This window comes from Astatotilapia calliptera, chromosome 14 (assembly GCF_964374335.1).
Source record: "Astatotilapia calliptera chromosome 14, fAstCal68.1, whole genome shotgun sequence".
Taxonomy (NCBI): domain Eukaryota; kingdom Metazoa; phylum Chordata; class Actinopteri; order Cichliformes; family Cichlidae; genus Astatotilapia; species Astatotilapia calliptera.
Genome location: NC_137435.1, coordinates 27736204 through 27757025, shown reverse-complemented (window position 1 = coordinate 27757025; position 20822 = coordinate 27736204). Strand labels below are relative to the sequence as shown.

The window sequence follows — 20822 nt, the reverse complement described above, 5'->3', positions numbered from 1 at the left end:
TTAGCAAGACAGGGACTCGGCATGGTGGTGAGATTTATTCTAATGCTGTAAATGTCTTGAGGGGCTTTCACGGGAGACAGCAGATTGTAGGACTGTCAAGGAGAACATTTTTAGTTCACATTTCTGGGGTAACAAAGACTGCATGTTTCCATTTGGACTGTAATGACACCACTAAAGTGTATGAGCAGCATCACTAATGTGCAAGAGAAGCCGATAAGTGGAATGTATGAAAGCTCAACGTAGAGTTTTATTGTTTTGTTTTTTTTTTTGTAACGCTTGATAAAACGTGTAATCCAGAAACAAGTGGAGTGCATGTGTTTGTCCCTTGTGTGCGAGTGCAAGTCAGTCACTCGCCGATTCAATAAAACCTGATTTCCCTGCAGAATTGAGGATGGCAGCTCTCAATCATCTGATTATGACTTAATTTAATCAGTGTCCTGGAAAAAAAAAAGCTGAAAATCCAACAGTGCCCATGGGAAATGCAGTGTGCTGGTGCATTAAAGATATTCAAAGGAATTGGCTTTCTTTTTAATAATCATTTCACACTCCAAAGACATTTGTCATTTGTAGAAAGTTACTGTTTACAGTAAGACATGATCCCGATATGGGCTTATAGAAAGGAGGTTAGTAGTAACAAATCTGGGTGTCTGCGTAACAATAGTAGTGCATAGAGGAGCAGGAACAGTAGCCAAAGTGACCAAAGCATTGCCGCCGACATTGTGGACATCTTGCGGTTTGCTCTCTCCAGCAGTGACAGGGACAGGACAGCCGTGGCTGCAGTAGTGAAGAGAGACAAGCGTTCTATGAGTGCTAGCAGTGAAGAGAGCATGGGGAGCTGGTCTCACATAACCCCCGAAGATGACCCCCACGAGGAGACCAGTAGTTTTATCCACCTGAGCGAGGGGTCAGTAACCGCTGCTCTTTTGATACTGCTCCAAACGCTGCTGCTCACACCCTCACCCCGCTCTCATTGGCCCATTGCTACTAACTGTGTTCTCCTGTGCCAATGCCAATTTACTCCCTGCCACTCCAGTATCCACACCTGCTAATGCAGTGTATGGCAAGAGAGCTCGCTCTGCAAAGCCAGTGGTGCAAGAGCTCTTATATCATGGATCAAAAGGCCAGCTCATAACATCCACTAAACCATTCTCTGCTTCATCAAATTCTCATTTATTTACCCAACTAATCACCTATTAAAATAAGTTTATGGTGTAAGATCCCCTTTTTCCTTAAAACAAAAAGAAGAGATGTATACCATAATGATTAAACTCATTTAATTTCTCAAACTGGACAATCAATGATCTGGGCAGTTCTGAGAGTTAATAGGAAGTAGCAAGGTACTGTGTTTAGAGCAAGAGTAGTTGTGCGCACCACCATAACACTGCAACCTCTCCATCTACCTGCTTACTTTAACTCTGCCTCATCCCTGATCTATGTTGTGACACAAGGGCACGGCTGCCGGCCTTGCCTGTCCACCCTCCCCACCTAACTGCCTCCAAATATGCCTCATCCCCATTTCCAGACGGACCAGCTGCCAGGCAAAAAAATACGAATCACCAGCTCTCCCAGCTTCAGTGCCCAGTTCTGCTGCAGCTGCTATTTATATGTTAATCACCAGCTAATAACATGACCTGCATCCCTGCGCTTGGACATTGTTCTCTTCACAAGTGAACGATCGTGTTGGATGTCTCGAGACATCATTTAAATGACACTTTTGCTGTTTTTTGTTTTTTTTGTTTGTTTGTTTTTCCTTCCTAGGAATGGGACCAGCAGCACGTCTAGCTTAGGCCTGGTAGACCTGGATTCTTTTTCTGATGTTCCCTCTCAAAGCACAGTAATCCAGTATGTTTCTGCTATCACTGTATTTCTCATTATGTCTCTGGTGTGTCAACAGTGACATTTTTAATACACACAAACCTTGCAGGTATTATTTTCTCTCACACATGCTAGACAAGGATATTAAGTGTCATTCCAGAACAAATAACAATTTTCTGTTTAACAGACAAAAGCCTTTTGAATTTTCTGCTTTTATTCTGTTCTTTTTCATTTGTCTAAACGGTAAATAATCAGGTTAACAGTGCAGATTTTTTTTTTAAATATCCAAAAAGGTTCGTAATTTAGTGAACTATTAAAAAAATCGTATTTTAAAACCCTGATTCCACAAATGTTTGCATGCTTCATAAAATAAGAGAATTCTGTGATTTTCAAATGTTAAAAACCCACATTTTGCTCACAACAGAACATAGAAAACATATCCAATGTTTAAACTGAGGAAATGTTGCATTTTTTTTAAAAAGAAAAAGGGTCACTTTGATGATCGAAGATGCCACACACACACACACACACACACACATGGTCATGGTTGCCACTGTGCAGCCTCTCCTCTTTTAACAACAGTCTGTAAACATCTGGGAACTGAAGAGACCAGCTGCTGGATGGAGGATTCTAGCTGTTCAGCAGTCCTGAGTTGTCTTTCTTCATATTGTTTCATCATGCCCCAGATGTTTTCAGCTGGCAAAAACTCTGGTCTGGACTCCTCTTGCTGAAATATGCAAGGCCTTCCCTGAAAACGTTGTCATCTGGATGTTGCTCTAAAGACTGTGTATACCTTTCAGCACTTTCTAGATTATGTCACACGTCTTCTTCTGCGCATGGTAGATTTAACCTGCATTTGCGGATGGCACGGTGAACTAACAGACAGCGATATCTGGAAGTGTTTCTGAGTCTATTCAGTGATTTCCACACAGCATCCTGTTTTTAATGTAGAGGGCCTGAAGATCGCAGGCATCCAATATTGATCTTCGGCCTTGGTCCTTGTGCACAAATTTCTCTAGATTCTTTGAATCTTTCGATGAAATTATGCGCTGTCAGTGATGAGGTGCTCTAAGTCTGTATTCAAAGGAACAGTATTATAAAACTCTTCCACAATTTGTGAAATTGACCTAATTCGTTGCAAAATGTTCATCCAGCTGGGTTTTTTTTTTTTTTTTTTTTTTTTTTTTTTAGCTAATCGTTTTCATTAACTTGTCAAATTTCCCAGTTCAAACATTTATGTTCTGTTGTGAATAAAATTGGGTTTATGAGATTCTAATATTACTGCATTCTGCTTTCATTTACATTTTACAACATCCCAACTTTGGATTTGGGGTTATATTTTAATTACATGAAAATAAATACTGTTGCATTGCTTTTAGGTTACCAGAACATGTGCAACTTTGTAATTAGCGAGCTTTCAAGATGTGCTTGTATCCAGATTTTGCTACCTTTGGAGAGCCAGGCTTGATGCTTTTCCTTGCTGTAGCATTGCAAGTTGGTTATTTCCCATTTAAGCATTAATGATACTGCTTTTCCCAAAATTTCAAACTGCTTCATTAATGTATGTCAACATATGTGAAACTTTTAGTCTCCATTATTTTCTTTCTTTATAGCGAGGAGACTGAGAGATGCCACCTGGCAGGAGCCAAAGAGACTGTATTTGGTGAGTGTAGTTTCAAATTCGTAGTCATCAATGGTGTTATTTAGAGACTGGCTAATTTAGCGGATATTAGCTATTTATCAATTTGCTGGTATTGTTATTTATTAACTGTTAAAAAAAATCAAATAGTAGAGAAACAGCATTTAATGAAATTATGAGTGTTGATGTCGCATAGTTTGTCCTCTGGTGGACAATCTGCAACTTCCCTACTGGCAACACAGCACAATCTCAATTCAGCTCAATTAACAGTCGCCTCAAGGTGCTTTATATTGAAATGTAAAGACCCTGCAATAATAGAGAGAAAACCCCAACGATCATATAACCCATTATGAGCAAGCACTTGGTGATAGTGGAAAGGAAAAACGTCCTTTTAACAGGTAGAAACCTATTAGTTGATCAGCCAGAGATTAATAACGAAAAACGATTTAATGCAAAGTGGTGTATAACCACATAGTGATAAGAGGTGACGGAAGAAGAAATGCATCTAGGGAAGGCCCTAGCAGCCTAGGCCTATTGCAGTGTAACTAAGGGATCAACAACCAGCTGATCTGAGCAGACTTGGGTGAGTAAATGAATAAAAACATGCAACAAATGTTGCATCTAGTTCATATTCTCGTGCGTGTGTAAGAAAAAAACAAAACACTGACCGATATATTGGAATGTTGGATTTTTGAATCGCCAAATAATTGCTCTTAAAGTCTTATAGTGTTATATCCACTTGTGAATTATACACCTTCCTCAGTTTAAACATCTTATTACTCATCAGAAACTCTTGAGGGATTCAAGGCAGAGTGCTGTGATTAAGCCTCAAAAATTACACACACACACACGTGTGTGTGTGTGTGTGTGTGTGTGTGTGTGTGTGTTCATAAAATCTTAAAGGTCCATTGTTCCAGAAGTGTTTTATCTCAAAGATCATCATTGTTTAAAGACTAAGCAAAACTGAGCCCAGGAGAGCTGAACACGCTGCGTGACTTTTTCTTTTGATGTTTCAGTGAGTTTAGAACAGGCTGAATTGTCTGTGCGCCCCAACACTGCTTTGTTAGTGAGGACAGTATAGCTATCATCAAGGTGTTATTCAGTGCTGACTCGTACTACGTTATGCCATATTATATTTGATCTGTTAGAGAGCAGTTCAGCAAGAACAGCAGGCGACAGAAGCATCAGGGAGCTGTTGGTGGTAAACTGTGACCTCGAGCCAGAGTGCATGGACCTGGAGCTGAGAGTGGCTCTACAGTGGATCGCTGCCTCGGAGCTAGGCCTTCCTGCTCTCTACTTCAGGAAGTCCAAAGAGAAGAGAGTTGCAAAGGTAGGCAAAGCTGCTGGCTTGTCAAATAATACATTTATAAGTAGATCATGTTACTGATGTATTGTTTTTGCTTTTTGTTCTGGTCATTTTCTTGCCTGATTTAACTGTGGGGGGGGGGGGGGAATCTACAGCTCATGAGACTGTACCTTTTTTTTTTTTTTTTCTTTTTGTCCCAGTTCCTGAGGGTGGTCCACCTGATGTCTCAGAAGGCGTGGAGGATTGCAGACTTGTTTGACGCTGTGGTTCAGTTCTGTAAGATGCACGAGAAAGCGGAAGAAGCGGGCAAGTCTCTCCAGTCAAGCCTGTTCGATTGGCTTCTGGAGACACTTTAGGACACTTGCCGCCTCTAATCGCAAACAGTAACAATACAAGCTCACTCATTCGCTCACATTTGTAACATGTTCCTGTTTGCGCGTGTATAGTCTCATCACACCAAGTGTCTCCTACCGAGAGCTGAAAGCACGACGCAATCGGCATACTTGAGAAATTCATACCTCTCACCCTTGTCCAGTTGGACCGATCTCCCTTTAACGAGAGGATGTTCTTGTTTCCAGAGTTACCTCTCTAGCGTCATGCACGCAAACACACGGCAAACTGTAGGTACACGGGTTGGACGTTCCTGATGGGAATGAATCAGCCCTCCAGTGATCATAGTTAGCAGGTTCTAACTGCTCCAGATTATATAGAAAATACATATTTACAAATTCACACAGTCGAATCATGGCTTTATTTATTTATTCACTCAGAGAAAGGCACCTATAGGACATACTGTAGGAAAATCAGGTTGTAGCCTTCCCACAGCTCAACATGCTCAAACCTTTTGTATTAAAACTACTTTTAAAAGAGGCTCTTTAAATCTAAGCCCAAAAAAGCCCTGACACTTTCTTCTGATGGTCACATTGAAGTGCACATTTACTTAATGTAAGTAAAAGGTCCAGATTTTTGTTGTCCATTGGCTAACGTACCACCTCTGTTGTGACTTTGAAACTCAGTACGTATGATATTTTATTCATGTTACTTAAGGGATTATTTTGGATAGCTGTACTGTATATACTGTAGATTTTGAACTGCTGCACCTTGGAGTAGTGGACCGCTCCTTTAGCTTTTGCTATGTCTAAAAAGACAGAGTAAGGTTTGTAATGTTGAATTTGTATGTGGATTTGGTCAGTATATTTCTCTACTTAGTGGTAATCTTGTGTTACAACAGCATCGCGGGGGGAAAAGCACATGACACAGCTGTAAACTTGGTCACAGTAGAAATGAATGTATTTATCTTTTGACATCAATAAATTTCTGTGATGTGAAATAAGAGCAAGTGTTGTGTCATTTGTAAACCAGGGAAAATAAAATCTCAATATTCAGGGGTGCATTTATGCACACTATTACACTCCACTGAACTGTTTCCCCAAAAAGAGAGAGAATTAAAACTACTAAACACAACCATACTGATAGGTTTATTATTGTAGTTTGCATTCAGGAACGGTGCTGTATACAACTGATGCATACAACTGTATAACGCCAATTCAAAACAGCAGTCTCCTGCAATATTAGAAACCCCAAGAAACACACAAACCCCTGTGAGCAAGCTCTCTGTGACAGTGGGAAAGAGAAACTCCCTTTTAACAGGAAGAAACCTTTGGTAGACAGAACCTGGCTCAATGAGTGGCAGCCATCTGCTGTGACTGGTTGGGGGTGAGGGGAAAGAGAAGGTAGTATGAACAAAAAATATTGGCTGACTGTTTCAGTGGTGGTGTCCTATTACAGTCCCGCATTTTAATTGAATGAGCTCTTTAGAAAGAGACATTTTCTCACAAAGGCAGACTGCGTGGCTAGGTGCTTGATTTTATACACTTAATACATTTGAATTTAAAGATTTAGTACTGTGGCCCTACAGCTCTGTTCATGTATGTAGGTCTAGCACAAATCTATAAAAAGGTATAAAGGTTTTATAATCTTAATCTAAATCTCCTTATCATAAAAAATCCATAAAACCATATTTCAACACAGAGCTTTAAAGTAGCAATTTGAGAATTCCCAAACGTCATAGTTTTTAGTTGTGTGATAATACGGGGACTTGGCGAGAAAAACACTGTTCTAACATGCCAGCTATGACAGACACTTTATAGAGCTGCCTGCCAATTTTCCATCAGTTTCAAACCACCAGCTTTTTCATGAGCTCTCGAAAGAAGATAAAGATATCTGATCGAACATCATGTTTGGGAGATTTAAAATCCATATGTCAATACAGAGAATTTCAGTCACAGACTGCAAAAGGATAGTCAATGTATTTTCAGTCTGGGTTGGACAATAAATCTGCAGTTTGAGTGATGAAGAACAAGAAATTCTTTATTGTCAAAGCAAAGGTGAGTGCTAATTAACTAATGGTAGGCAGCTACCCAACAGTATTTAGAGGTTTCAGGGTCACTACAGTCAACACTGTGGGGCAGTATTTGACAGGTTAGTAATATGTTAGTTGGGTGTACACAATGTAACATGACATAAATCTAATCAGAGCTTTTTTCCAATGTCAGTTTAAATTACCCATGACTAACAACCTTAGTGTGGACAAGGAGGAATGTATGTGATTTTTACGTTGCACTTGTATGGAAGGGACTTTGCAAGCGTTGCTGTGTGATTTGTTTGTCACTGTGAACCGAGTCACAGACTCATTCAGCATGTTGTATAGCAAAAAATAGTGGTGGGAAGCAAAGGAAAGCCTGTGTTTTCTCATCAGGTGGGCACTCCTACAATGATGTGAAGTTACCTGAAACCCTGGTACTATATGATGTACAGTTAATCCATCTATTTCCTATAACGTCAATTATTGCTTGAACAAAACAAACAGCTTTTGAAATTGAAGAATTGGACTCCTTTTGATGACATCTTCTGAGCAGAGATTCCAAGCTGCTGTTGATTTCTAGGACCACATTAACTTCACACAGAAGTCAAAGTTTAAACTGAGCAGGAGTTTGTGATTTTTTTGTGTTTTTCTTTTACAGTAGTCCACAATCGAGCAGACACAAAGTGGGCAATATTTGGCAAACACAATTTGATTGTTGTGTTCATGTAAATGCCCTCCTGAGCCTCAGGTAATGTTCAGTACCAGATCCGGCATGTGTTATCCTTGCTGCCTGCAGGGAAGCACAAATACAAATGGATAGCTGCACAGAAGGACACAGCTGCACGCTTTTCATCTAAAAACTGCAATTAAGCATTTGTGACGGTTGTGATGAAGAGTACATTTGCCTCCTACAGCTACATTTTAACAGTGTACGATGGTCAGATGGGGTTTATGTGTGTTTTCTGTGTCAGTTCTATGTACCTGTAATGATTGTGTCACCCTCGTAGTTGAAGACGCAGGAAAAGATCTCGTCTGTGTGCCCCTCCAGGACTTGTAAGCAGACTCCAGAGTGAGCATCCCAGAGCCGAGCTGTCTTGTCTGAGCTGGCAGTCAGGACTCTGGTGCCCTGAGGGCTGAAACAGATCTACCAAGAGAGGCAGAGCCAGGACAGTTAGCCTTTTTTCGAGGGTTGTGGTACATTTGCAACAAAGTTGCTGAATAAGAGATTATGCCAGAGAAAGTAGAAATGACATGAGGGGTGGAAATGGGTGAGTCTAGACCAATTTTACCATATCAGTAGCATTATTCCATTGAGGTCATTCAACTTAAAATGCTTAAGGAGGATAAAGGCACCAGTGGAACTACTCTGAGATGATAGAGGAGCGTTATGAAAATCATGGCTGAAACTGATTGTATTATAGTCTGGGTTTATCATTCCCTGAGTGGTTTTATATCCTAACAGTGAGGTAAAGGAAGGGATGATTAAATGAAGTTGGCCCTAGATGGCCATGAAAGTAAAGTATGTTTTTTTATTAAAATTCTAAACTCAGTGCCAACGAGAGACCCCCAGACAGGAAATGGAAACTGTCTAGAGAAGAAGCTGGCAAGGATAGAAGATTGAGGTGTGGGTGGGGTGTGTGTGTGGGTGGAAGCTATGACAGGTGCCAAAATGGAAGGTTGATGTTTTAAAATGGACAGCGAAGAGAAAAAGATCAAAAAGAGTAAAGGAATGAGATAAAAAATAAACAAAGCTGATGAGTGTCTCAGTTGCATACTGCATATTAAAGTGGACATGAAACACTATGTGTAGAAAGGCTAAATTACATCATAGAGCACTAGTCCAATGTCACTGTCTGAGAAGCTGGATTTAAGAAATAAGTGTTTTTAAGGTCATATGTTGTGTCAGTACACAACAAGACGTCACAGGGTTGTTTTTTTGGTTGCTGCCTTACATTAGTTTATGTTAGCTAACTAGCGATAGAACCAATACCTCAAGGATAAAAATACTAAGTAGCTAGACTGATCACTTAGGTTTGAGGGCATTCATTCATGTGTACAGCTCTCTTAAGCTCCAGTCACAGCATTTTAATCAGTTTGAGTTCTCGACTTAAACCGGGCAATTGCAACACCCTGACTCTTTACCTTTTCAGCCATTCTGTTGTAGATTTGCTGGTCTGTTTAGAAGCACTGTCCCACTTCATTACATAACTTAGTCCAAGCCTCGTATTTGGCTCTAGAATATTTTGGTATACAGAAAACGTCACAGACACCTCAGTGACTCCAACTTGCCCCGGACCTGCAGCTGCAAACTAAGACTAAACCATCACCCCTCTACCGCTGTGCTTGACAGTTTGTATGAGGTGTTTGTGTCGATATACATTTTCTATTTCGCAGTTTTGGAAATATCCTCATAAACACTGCATTGTGGACAAACATCTCCACTGTGGTCTTGTCTGTTAAAAGGATATTGCTTTCTCCAGGCACCTTCACAAACAAGCCAAACTTGTTCAGTCTGTTTCTCTTTATGCCATTATGAACTTTAACATTTAGCATGCTAACTGATGCTGATGATCAATAAATACATTTGATTTGCAACAGTTAGCAGTTACTTGTCCTCTTAACCCCTATGGAAGCAACAAGGACAGGGGTGCCCAATCCCGGTCCTCAAGAGCTACCGTCCTGCAGCTTTTAGATGCATCCTTGTTCCCACACACCCGAATCAAATGAATGGCTTGTTATCAGGCCTTTGCCAAACACGATGGCATGCTGAAGAGGTAATCAAACCATTTGATTCAGCTGTGTTGGAGTAGGGATGCATCTAAAAGCTGCAGGATAGTAGCTCTCGAGGACTGGGATTGGGCAGCCCTGAACAAGGGTGTTCTTAGCCAACTCCAGGCCTCGAGGGCAGGTGTCCTGCAGGTTTTAGATCTCACCCTGAGTCTACACACCTGAATGAAATGATTAGTTCATTACCAGGCCTCTGGAGAACTTCAAGAGATGTTGAGGAGGTAATTTAGCCATTTAACTCAGCTGTGTTGGAACAAGGACACATCTAAAACCTCAAGGCCTGGGTTTGGACACCACTGTGTTAAATAAATAATGACACCATATAATACGTCATGTGTTCTTGTTAATCTGAGATTATTTTTACCAGACTGGAAGCAAGTGAACTTTCCTTTTTATATAACTGTATATATAAAATGGAGGAAGGATTAACAAGGCTAAAGCATTTGTTTAATCTGGCATTACTCAATATCGTCTCTCTTGCATGGTCACTAGGTTACATTGGCCTAACCAATCACATCTTGTTTGTAGCGTAAGAATGACTCAAAACTACGAGAACCATTTTTGTTGGTTAGATGTAGAGGCTAACTTTAAGGTAAAAGTTAATTTTAAAACGCATTTCAACAAGGACCTGCAAAAATGCTACTTCCTACACCATATGGATTTTTTCAATGAAAGTTTGGAGCATGCTGTAAATGGGCTCTACAAATTTAATCAAACACTGATTTTTTCCATTAGATTGTCATTTTGATTTGAATTAAGGGCAAGAATAAAGCAAATGGAACATCCAGAATAGGAAAGAGTCCTCTTAATGCTTAGTTTGAAAACACAGTTATGAGAAGCTATCTATACCAGCGGTCCCCAACCCCTCGGGTCCATGAGTCGTTTGGTACCAGGCCGCGAGAGTTGAGGCTTGAGTGTGAAAGTTATGGTTTTCAGGATTTTTATCGTTATTTTTTTTATCGTTTTTCTCATTAACTCGGTTTCCCTGGGTCTATTCCCGTGTTGTGGATAAATCTTCTTTTTTTTTTTGCTACCGATACTGGTTTTATTTTTAAAGGCCGGTCCGTGAAAATATTGTTGGACATAAACCGGTCCATGGCGCAAAAAAGGTTGGGGAATGCTGATTTATACCATCTTCCACACAGAAGAAAATATCTTTAGACCTTTAGAACTAGTCATTTAATTAGCATTCCATCATTTATAATATATTATCATTCACAAACAAAAGGGTAGCAAAGTGAATTTACTACAGCAGTGACCGAGATGTAATAAAAATAAAATTAAAAGCTTACTGAGTGAGATACTGAAATAGAAGGAAAAAAACATGGGGAAGAAAATGGTTAAGAAGCATGGACAGGAGGATGGCTGGTGTCCTGTTAGGGAGAGATTAGTGTCATAATCCCCTGGAATCGTCTTCCATCCAGCCTGTTTATTACTGGCTGTCTAATGTGTTTTAGTAAATGCACACAGAGAAGCCCTCTGAGCCAGAACCTGTGGAAAACCCACACTCGTGCAGAGCATCGCACTTGACAAATATTAAATGGGTGATATCGCTCCAAATAAAGAACAAGGTCAGTGCAGGGTCAGACAGCAGTGCCCCATGCCAGAGTACTCGCATGTATGTGCTTGCGTTACTACTAGTAGGCCATGTTAATCAGGTTTAGAACTGTGCTCACAGATTTCTGGCGATAACTCAAAACATCCTGAAGCTTCGAGTCCTGTCCCTCCATTTCAGCATCAAACGCTGTCACATGTTAGCTAGGTAATTTAAAAAAATGACCTATTTAAAGCACTGGCGAGGAAAACTGTGGTCTGAGTCAATATTACACAAAAATCACAAGTTTATTCACAGCTGCTAGCTGCATGACGCATGCCCAAAGTTGTGGCTGTGGCCCTGGTTATAGAATACTTAATAATTTGTTCTTATTTTTATTACTACATTTGCCATACGAATACTGAGATCATTTTCTGAATGGTTTCAAACATAAGACTCACAAAAGGGTAAAAGTTTGCTATGAAATCAGTAACTTAAAAAAAATAACAGTCTCACATCTGTGCTCTTTAACTATAATAGCTACAAAGAAGTAATCGCCCAATCACACGGCATCACAGCAGTGCATTTAGGCACCCATTAGGCACATAGACATGGTTGAAAAGACCTCAAATTGAGAATCAGAATTAGGAAGAAAGATGATTTTTAGTGTCGCTGAGCATGGAATGTTTGTTGGTGTCAGATGGGCCAGTGTAACTACTGTCTAGAGATGGCACGATACCACTTTTTTATGTCCAATACCGATACCGATATCATAAATTTGGATATCTGCCGATACCGATATGAATCCGATATAGTGTTTTTTAATCAACAAAACTGTTTTTTTAAATATCTTGCTGCATTTTCTATAAGTTCATACTCAAGTTTAAAACAACAACTACACTAAAGCTATTCTGTTATACCTGTATGCAAAAAAAAATATTTCATGGTTCAGCAATACTGATCAATCTAATAAACTTAAACCTACACCATCCTCCCTATTCTGGTATTTTAAAGAGTACTTAGCATAAATATTAAGCAACCTAACTAATAGGGTTCCAACTCCCAGCAACAACAAAAATAAATTAAAAATGGGGAACCACCCCTCACGCTCCACCTCATGATGCTTAATCGACGTAATCAACCTTAATTTGATGCAGTGTGAAAAAAAATGCACAGAAATCAATTATTTTTCAAGAAATATTAAATAGATTCAACATCTTTCTTCAACAAAATTGCAGACTGCACAGATGGTACCTTCCCAAAGGAAAAAGTACTATAGCTTACTAGGGTATATATATTAGACTTAATAGTCACTATATACAGTAATTGACTTCTATTCATTTTACATCAAATTAAAACTTTGGGTGTCAGATAATTATTTATTAAAAGCTAGACATTTTAAATGAGAATAAGAAAGAAAAGTATGTCTTTGTGCCCCCTTTTCCCTGTTAATGCCCTATCGGCCCCCCTGGCTAAACTTTGCTAGATCCGCCCCTGCACAGTTACCAGCCGTCAGCTGCGTAGAAAAGGATCGTGGTGTAGAAAGTAATATTAAATAAATTCTAACAACAGCTTATCAAGCTTAAACGTGCTGCTGTTGTTCAGCCGCTGGTTTCCTCTTTCTGGCGCGAAGTGGGCCAAAAACAAACAAAAGAGACGGACTCGTGACAGAAAAGCCGATCAGCTGATCATTAAGCAGTTTCATGATTGAAGTAGCAGCAAGAAGAGGCAGTCGCTTGTTAAGCTTAATGCAGGAATGCTTTACAAACATTCAGAGATGGACTTACACACTTGCTTTACTTCTCTCGGGGATAACTTTGTCGGAGATGAAATGCCGGGTTGCTAGCGAAGCTCCAAATGCTATCCAGACCACCGACAGGTCCTGCATGCCACAGCCGCTCTATCACGTGATGCATACTGCTCCGACGTGCTAACGTTCTGAGGTGAGTTACGGCGTGTTGCAAGTTTTGTGAGGTGCTTTCGTGATATTTAATGGATCGGATTACATTTTTTATTTTTCTCCGATATCCGATCCAGTAATTTAGGTCAGTATCGGACCGATACCGATACGTAATATCGGATCAGTCCATCTCTACTACTGTCTACTGAAATTTACCTACAACCATAGGGTGGACTAAAAAGAGAAAATATCCAGTGATCGACAGTTCTCTGGGTGAAAATACTTGAGTCTCAATTTCTGCTGCAACGTTTAGATGGTACGGTCAGAATTTGGTGAAAACAACATGAAAGCAGCCTGACCCCTGAATCAAAGGTTCAGGCTGCTGGTGGTATAATGGTATGGGGTATGGCAAACTTCGGCATCCTTAGTAACGATTAAGCATTATTTAAAATGCCAAAACATGTCTAAACTCACCTTAACCCAGCTTTTTCAACAGCAAAAACCTGATATACGTAAGGTGTACCAAGGGGCAGGGTTACGCTTTACAAGTTAAAATAATAGTTAATACTCACAAAGTTGAGAAGAGTGATAAAATGCTGAAAAAGCTTGAGCAACACAGTTATGCTTTTTCATTTAATTACAGATAAATAGATGACAAAAAATAGCCATAACTTAAATTGTTCTTTTAGAACAGACAGTTTGGCTTCATCAACTTACCTTGGAGATATCGCCATCATGGCCTTCTAAGGTTGCAAGACACTGATGTGTTGCTGTACTGAACACTCTTGCTGTCCCTGAGAGTTTCAGGAAGAGAGAGAGTTTTCAGCACACAGGCACAGCTTACAAAATTATAAAAATGTTGCTTTTGTTGTGGAAAATCCAAATTTATACAACCAATAAAGCTTAGGTATTTGTAGAAATCTTTAAATGCAGAATCTTAAATTCTGCACAAGTAGTATATTTAGGGTACGTTTGTAATACCGTGCTAGTACAGTTTTACTCGGAATGTAATCTTTTGACTGAAGTGTTGTCTCACCATCAGCTGAGGCAGTAGCAATGAGTTGACCACTTAAATCAAAACACACATCCAACACCTCTTCTTTGTGTCCAGTGAGGGTGGCAACACACTTCCCACTGACAGTCTCCCAAACCTGCGAACACATTTACACATGTCAAAAAACAGAATTATACATGCACACAGGAGCGAACTACATAACTGGAGCATGCATTCATCATGGAGCATGGAAACACCAAACTCATGAAGTATGCATTTGTGAATGTAGCATTAAACTCTGAAGTGGCTTTATTATGGCCATCTCCCTCAGAGGAATGCAGCGAGGTGGATAATTCTCACTTGTGAGCATGACTCATCTTGGTGTAATTAAGGAATTAGGATTTAATTTTTCTCCACAGACCTTAGACACAGGAGTTTGCGAGAGAGTGGGAAATTGAAGACGGTAAATACAAACAGACATGTTTTCAGCCTCTGACAAGAGATTTTGGGAACAAAAAAAAGATATTTGGGCTTAATGATAGCTTACTTTGCAGGTTTTATCCATGGAACCAGTAACAATCAAGGAGCAATCCCAGTTAAACTGAGTATTGCTTATTTCTCCCATGTGACCAATGAGTGTGTGGACCCGTCTAGGGGAAAAAACAAGGAATTGAACAGCAATTAATCAGTCTCACAGCTTTGTAAGGCAGAATCGATAAGTGTTACATTCTCTGTGAAGTATAAATGATGACACATGCACAAATGGATGCATAATATTGATAACTTCTGACCTTCCTGAAGCAACATCCCATATAGTGACTGTGTGGTCGAAGGAACCGGTGACAAGTTGACTACCCACTGTGTTAAAGCACAGCGAGAGGACCTCTGCGGTGTGACCCTGAAAGGAGATGGCATTATCTCTCACTGTCTTATTTCGTTTCTCCCTCACAGCCACTCACATTATGGATGAAAAAGTGCATCATAAAATGCAAATATTTACCAACCACAACAGTGTGGCTTATACAGCTGATTATTTTCACCTTGTGTGTGTGTGTGTGTGTGTGTGTGTGTGTGTGTGTGTGTGTGTGTGTGTGTGTGTGTGTGTGTGTCCCTGCAGAAAAGTGGGGCTGTTGTCCTAGAAGGAACTACATCAAAGGCAGCTTTAAGAACTTTGGCAGGTGTTTATGTCTTACTGTCCTTGGATGGATTTGTCCCAACAGTGCAAAGTACAGCCTCCAAACTTTAGAAGTGTGTATTTAAGATCAGAATGAGTTTGAAGGTAAGTGTGGTCCAATTCATAAGTGGTGGCTCGCACCCACTTTGATCACCTGTCCCTCATTTATTTTACTTTTTAGGGCTCATTTGAGGTATTTTGTGCATAATGTTTAATGTTTTCAAAGGCGTGTGCAGTCTGGCAACTAAATGGTGTCATAGCTAGTGTGAGCCCCCCATATTATAGTCTCCTGAATTTGTTAACATAAATACACAGGTTAGCCTTACCGGTAGATTTATAAAATTGAAGTTAACTTAAAAAAAAAGAACAGATTAAAGAATCTGCACTCAGTTGACTGCATTACTGATTCTTCATGGTGTGAGAAGCTAAGTGAATTGAGAGGGGCAGAGAGTTGCTCCTTGCTGACACAGATTCAGCAAGTCACACTATAAACCCACGTGCAGTCTGCACATTAAAGAGGTCTCACTACTCCCCTTAGAGAGGGCTATCAGTGCCTTCTTAAAGAGTTTGTCACATTCCTATCAAATGTTGGTCATCAAGAGCACTTGACAGCATTCATGTCACTTTCACAAGTGACTAAAAAGTTAATGAATCATCATTAATGAATGAATGTGGGTCACAACACCAGGATAAGAAGAGCAAGAAAAGCAATGGGACAGAGTTTGAGGAAAGGGTATCTCACAGTCAGTGTGGCCACTTCCTCCCCACTCTCCACATCCCACAGCTTGGCAGTGGTGTCCATACTGCTTGTGGCCACCAGCGTACTCTGGGGGTTGAATGCAAGACACACCTACAAAATTTTTTTACTTAGGTTGTATTGTATTCTGTAGCAAAGCTGAATAGTATATGGCATATGAACTGCTCTAAACTCTCGATTTGAAACAGTTGTTTCTATTCTTGGCTTGATATGGCAATTTACTGATTATGGTCATCTCACCCATATGCTTACAGCAGCCCAACCCAACCTCTTGTTTGTGAGTCAATCACAGCCAATCAGAAAAAAAAAGCTCATTTAGAGAGCAGATGGACTTAATGGGAGTAAAATATCTTGCCTCAGACAGAAGATGAAACAAGCTGCCCAAGGCTCAGTCTTAGATAAATGGAGATTACTTGTAAATCATGCAAAGCTACTATGAGTCCAAGAATAAAAATGTAGACAGTAAATAAAATGATAGGTCCTGTTAAAGTACTAAACACAATACCATAGCAGAACCTTGTAGTTTAAATGCTCACATAGCTTAAATACTGACTTGTGTTTCAAATATGAATCAGCAATCAACCAAAAACTAACACAAATGAAATTCATTTAAAACAAATCATTATACATACTATTTCTCCCATGTGTCCCCGATAAGTATGAAAACATTTGCCAGTCTCGGCACACCACAGTTTGCAGGTCTTATCAAAAGAGCCAGTCGCAATCTTGTCTCTAAGTTTAATAGAGAGAAAATAAAGCAATGAAACATTCATTTTTAAGATGAAACACTGATGTGAATCTTCAATTGAGCAATGCGACCCTCCCATGTTATAAAGGTTTTCCTAAAACAGCTCATTACCCATAAGGGTTGTTGAACGCAATTGCATACACCACGTTTCTGTGACCCTCTAGCACGTGCAGCTCTGTGCCTGAGGCTGTGTCCCAGACTCTACATGTCCTGTCGTAACTCCCAGTTATAAACCTGCAGTGTGAGAGAAAAGGGGGAATTGCACAAACTGTAATTTCTCCTAAACAACAAAGTGGCAGGTTACTCAGTGTTAAAAACTCACCTTGACCCAGATTTGTCAAAGGCAACATTTGTCAGTGGCAATATGTGTGCCTTGAGCTCCTGGAAAAAAAATTGAAACTGGTCTGAAAAATCCAATTTAGTTATTGACTACATTCATCTACATTCATCTTTAAAATTACCCATGTAACTTCTGTATGTATAATTCATTTGACTATAATGTAATGTGAAGGCTTCTTCCTCCTGGCCCACCACTGGTGGAATAACTTTCTGCTCTCATTAAGAACAGAAAGATCTCCCAATTTTTAGATGCAGGCAAAATAAATTCAGTAACCTCTGATCTCCAGCAATGCAACTGACCCTGACTTCCATTTAACTCCCCTAATACATGCGCATGAAGCACTAGCGACTTAGTAACCCGATCACTGCTGCTTTCTAGTGCCTCTCTAAAACAGTAGTTACTAATTTCACAAATCACATTCCACATATGTAAATAGCATCTGCTAATCGCCGAGCTAATGGATTGTGCCCGTTTATTCATGCTGCAAAAATGTTACTGTTCCAACAGTCTGTGTGGAATAAAAGCATTAATATCATAACTCAATAAGCAACACGTGTGCCATGTTTCACAGACAAAATAAACTTTAGTTCATAAAACCATTCTTTCATTAAAATCAAGGTTACAAGGAGCACCAAATAACTTTCAACAATGTGAGGGAAATAGATAAATGTCTTCACTAGCAGGAATTCCTTGTAAGCGTCATGTCTACGTGTTGATTTATTTACTGCTGTTTTGTGTCTGACCTTGGAGAAACAGAACCTGTGATGGTCCTGCTGGGTCTGTTTCTTCTGAAGTCGAATAACCAGCTGTTTGACCTGATCAGCCTGAGCCTTTGTGACCAGAGGCTCTGATTGTCTGATTTCTTCCACCAACTCATCTGGATTTGTTCTACAATTTTAAAACATAAAATGTGATAAGTCTTTTTGTAATTTTAGGTAGCTTGATGGCAAAAGAGAGAAAAAAAATGTAAAAAAAACAAAAAACAAAAACAAACCAAAAAAACCCAAGACATTAGGAACAGAAAAGGGAAAGAAAATGGAAACAGAAAGGGGGTTTAGGATAACAAATACAGCTTAACAAAGATTACATTTACTCTACAATTTCACCAAAGTATGTTTAATGTGTGTTAAAATATCACTCCCCGTGTTGTCAGATTTACACCCTTGTGACTGCCAGTAAGAGCTGAAATGAGTAATGTTGGTATTCCTAAAGTAAATGGGTCATTTAAAAGAAATCTCTAGTCTAATGTAATGCCACATTAAGGAATTGCAACTCCTCCACAGTCCAACTTCATAATAAATGCAACATGGTTACAAAGTGTTTTTAAATAGGGTTTTAGTCTGCAGAAAGTCGTTTTTTAGTGGTAATGTAACCGTAGGTTGTAACAGTTTGTTATTGACATTATCTTCAGTGCTGAGATCACACACACACACACACACACACACACGCAGAGAGAGAGAGAGAGATCCTAACAGGTACAACTCACGCACTCTGGAGTCAAATCCAAAAGATCTATTGATTTGGTCCTCAGAAATCCTCCTTTCTCGTATTCAAGGATTATACCTGACAGCATAAAAAAATGAAAAATAAAAGAATTAAAGAGAGGCTGACATTACAACACCTGGGTTCTAGTTAACTTAACCTGTTATGTCTTATAATGACAAACTATCTAACCCTTCTGCCGATTTGAGTTTGAAAAGCGTTAGCTAACTAGCTAATGTCAGACAAACTTTAGGCCATAACGATTTAATATGAAGGTTAGGCACAGTCATATGACCTCCATGAGAAGCAACATTTTAGATAGGACTACAAACATAACTTGTATTACCTGGCGGATAATATCTGAGGAGAAACCGCTTGAGTTTCATTATGACTTCTAATAAGGTCCTATCACATCACATAGAAACAAACCGTTGTTATGGCGACCGGACTCGCGTCCGTTGTATTAGGCATGCGTACCGCGCATGCCTAATACAAGCCTTAAAGGACCGGCGTTGCACCAAAAAGTGCTGGTCTGCCAAAAAGTGATTTCAAGTTTCTATGTGTGTTTTTTGTTTTTTTTAAATTATGTGTAATGTCTTTACATATATTGATAAATAGACTTTAGACTATATATAAAATAATTACCAGTTTTGCAAGTATCTTTATGACCCGGTCCTTTTTGGCCAGTTAAAATATCTACATTGTCATGCTGCTGCTGTCTTTGCCAGATCGCTCTTAAAAAATAAAATTTTAATGCCAGTGAGACTTTTTTAACGGGATACATAGGCTAAAGGATATATAACAGTCACTTCTAAAATTCTACCTTGTGACAGGAATGTTGTGTGTAGCTCAAGATGAGTTGATATCATTCATGAAGATTACTTTTGACATATATTTCAAATATTATAGGCCAGCAAGTCATGTACAGCAGTTTAAACACGGGCAGTCACTTTTTGGCAGACGATCACTTTTTTTCAATGTCTAATATATTTGCTCTAATAGATTTTAGTAAACTAGATTTACGAAAGGGTTGTATATAAAATAAAAAAATAACCTGTTTTTCAAATAACAGTTTTTCAAGGCTCTGCGTTATTAGTCCTACTTTATAATAAATTAAGTCCTTTTTTTAAGCATAAATGATGTGTACATAACTGTGATGCAAGGTTTTTATAGTTAATTAAAGCTAAAAAATTGTAGCTTTTACCTTGTCACAAGAATGCTCTTTCCTGCTCAAAATGACTTATCACTACTAAGACATATGTTTCCGGTATGTTTGCCAGATCAGGAGCTAACAAGTCATTTACGACACCAACAATCAGTTTTTGGTGAATGCTGTAAAACACCTTTTTGGGAGAATCCCTTGTTTTTTCATTTACTGAATTCATAAATAAATAAATACGCAAAATTTCCCAATTTTCCAAACTGATTGATGAGTAATGAGTTTCAAAGTTTATTATACACTGTAGTTTGTTCATGAACTGTGGTGCATACCAGAAAGCAGCTCTCTGCTCTCTGTAACTCATTGACAGTTATCACAAACACTTGATTGCAGTTGTTGCTGCTAAGGGTGGCCCAACCAGTTATTAGGCGTAGGGTGCAATCACTTTTTCACACAGGGGCCATGTAGGTTTTGATTTTTTTTCCCCCTTAATAATAAACACTTTTATTTCGAAACAGCATTTTGTGTTTAAATGTATTTCTGGTGGCATTCATATGTAAATTTGTGTGATGGTCTGAACCATTTCAGTGTAATAAACATAAAAAAAACGGAAATAAGGAAGGAGGCAAACACTTTTTCACCCCACTGTATGCGGATGCCTTCATTTTGCCTGCAATCTCTAGCCAATCTTTTCATATAACTCAATGCAGTGAGTGCAGTCATTTGTAGTAATAAATTGTTTGAAAACATCCAAATATTTCATGTTTTGTTTTATTAGCAGCTCTGTCTTTATACTCTGGGAGGGAATAGTCACTTGTATAT

At 39.2% G+C, this 20822-nt stretch overlaps 2 protein-coding genes across 8 annotated transcripts in view; one reads left to right on the top strand and one right to left on the bottom strand.

Annotated features, from left to right (window-relative positions):
• Nucleotides 1-6095, top strand: part of sphkap (SPHK1 interactor, AKAP domain containing) — a 129688-nt gene extending 123593 nt beyond the window's left edge. For 4 of the 6 annotated variants that reach the window (XM_080288901.1, XM_080288900.1, XM_026191847.2 and 1 more), the window contains 5 exons: nt 749-904; nt 1759-1842; nt 3429-3478; nt 4603-4784; nt 4961-6095. In XM_080288901.1, the coding sequence (XP_080145027.1) occupies nt 749-904; nt 1759-1842; nt 3429-3478; nt 4603-4784; nt 4961-5116 (628 nt within the window). In that variant the 3' untranslated portion in view covers nt 5117-6095. The remainder of the gene's footprint in view (nt 1-748; nt 905-1758; nt 1843-3428; nt 3479-4602; nt 4785-4960) is intronic. The other 2 variants (XM_026191849.2, XM_080288902.1) reach the window with 2 other exon arrangements.
• A 1008-nt stretch (nt 6096-7103) lies between these two features.
• Nucleotides 7104-19325, bottom strand: daw1 (dynein assembly factor with WDR repeat domains 1). Of its 2 annotated transcripts, none has more exons than XM_026191850.2 (13): nt 19188-19325; nt 18850-18922; nt 18103-18247; nt 17342-17400; nt 17131-17253; nt 16904-17003; nt 16257-16364; nt 15132-15238; nt 14888-14990; nt 14383-14497; nt 14064-14140; nt 8107-8269; nt 7104-7915 (listed from the first exon to the last, which is right to left on the bottom strand). In XM_026191850.2, the coding sequence occupies exons 1-13, from the start codon at nt 19225-19227 to the stop codon at nt 7881-7883; spliced, it is 1248 nt and encodes a 415-aa protein (XP_026047635.1). In that variant the 5' UTR covers nt 19228-19325; the 3' UTR covers nt 7104-7880. The 2 variants fall into 2 exon arrangements, with proteins under 2 accessions (XP_026047635.1, XP_026047636.1); XM_026191851.2 differs by having other exon boundaries at nt 16257-16340.
• Between the last annotated feature and the right edge of the window lie 1497 nt (nt 19326-20822).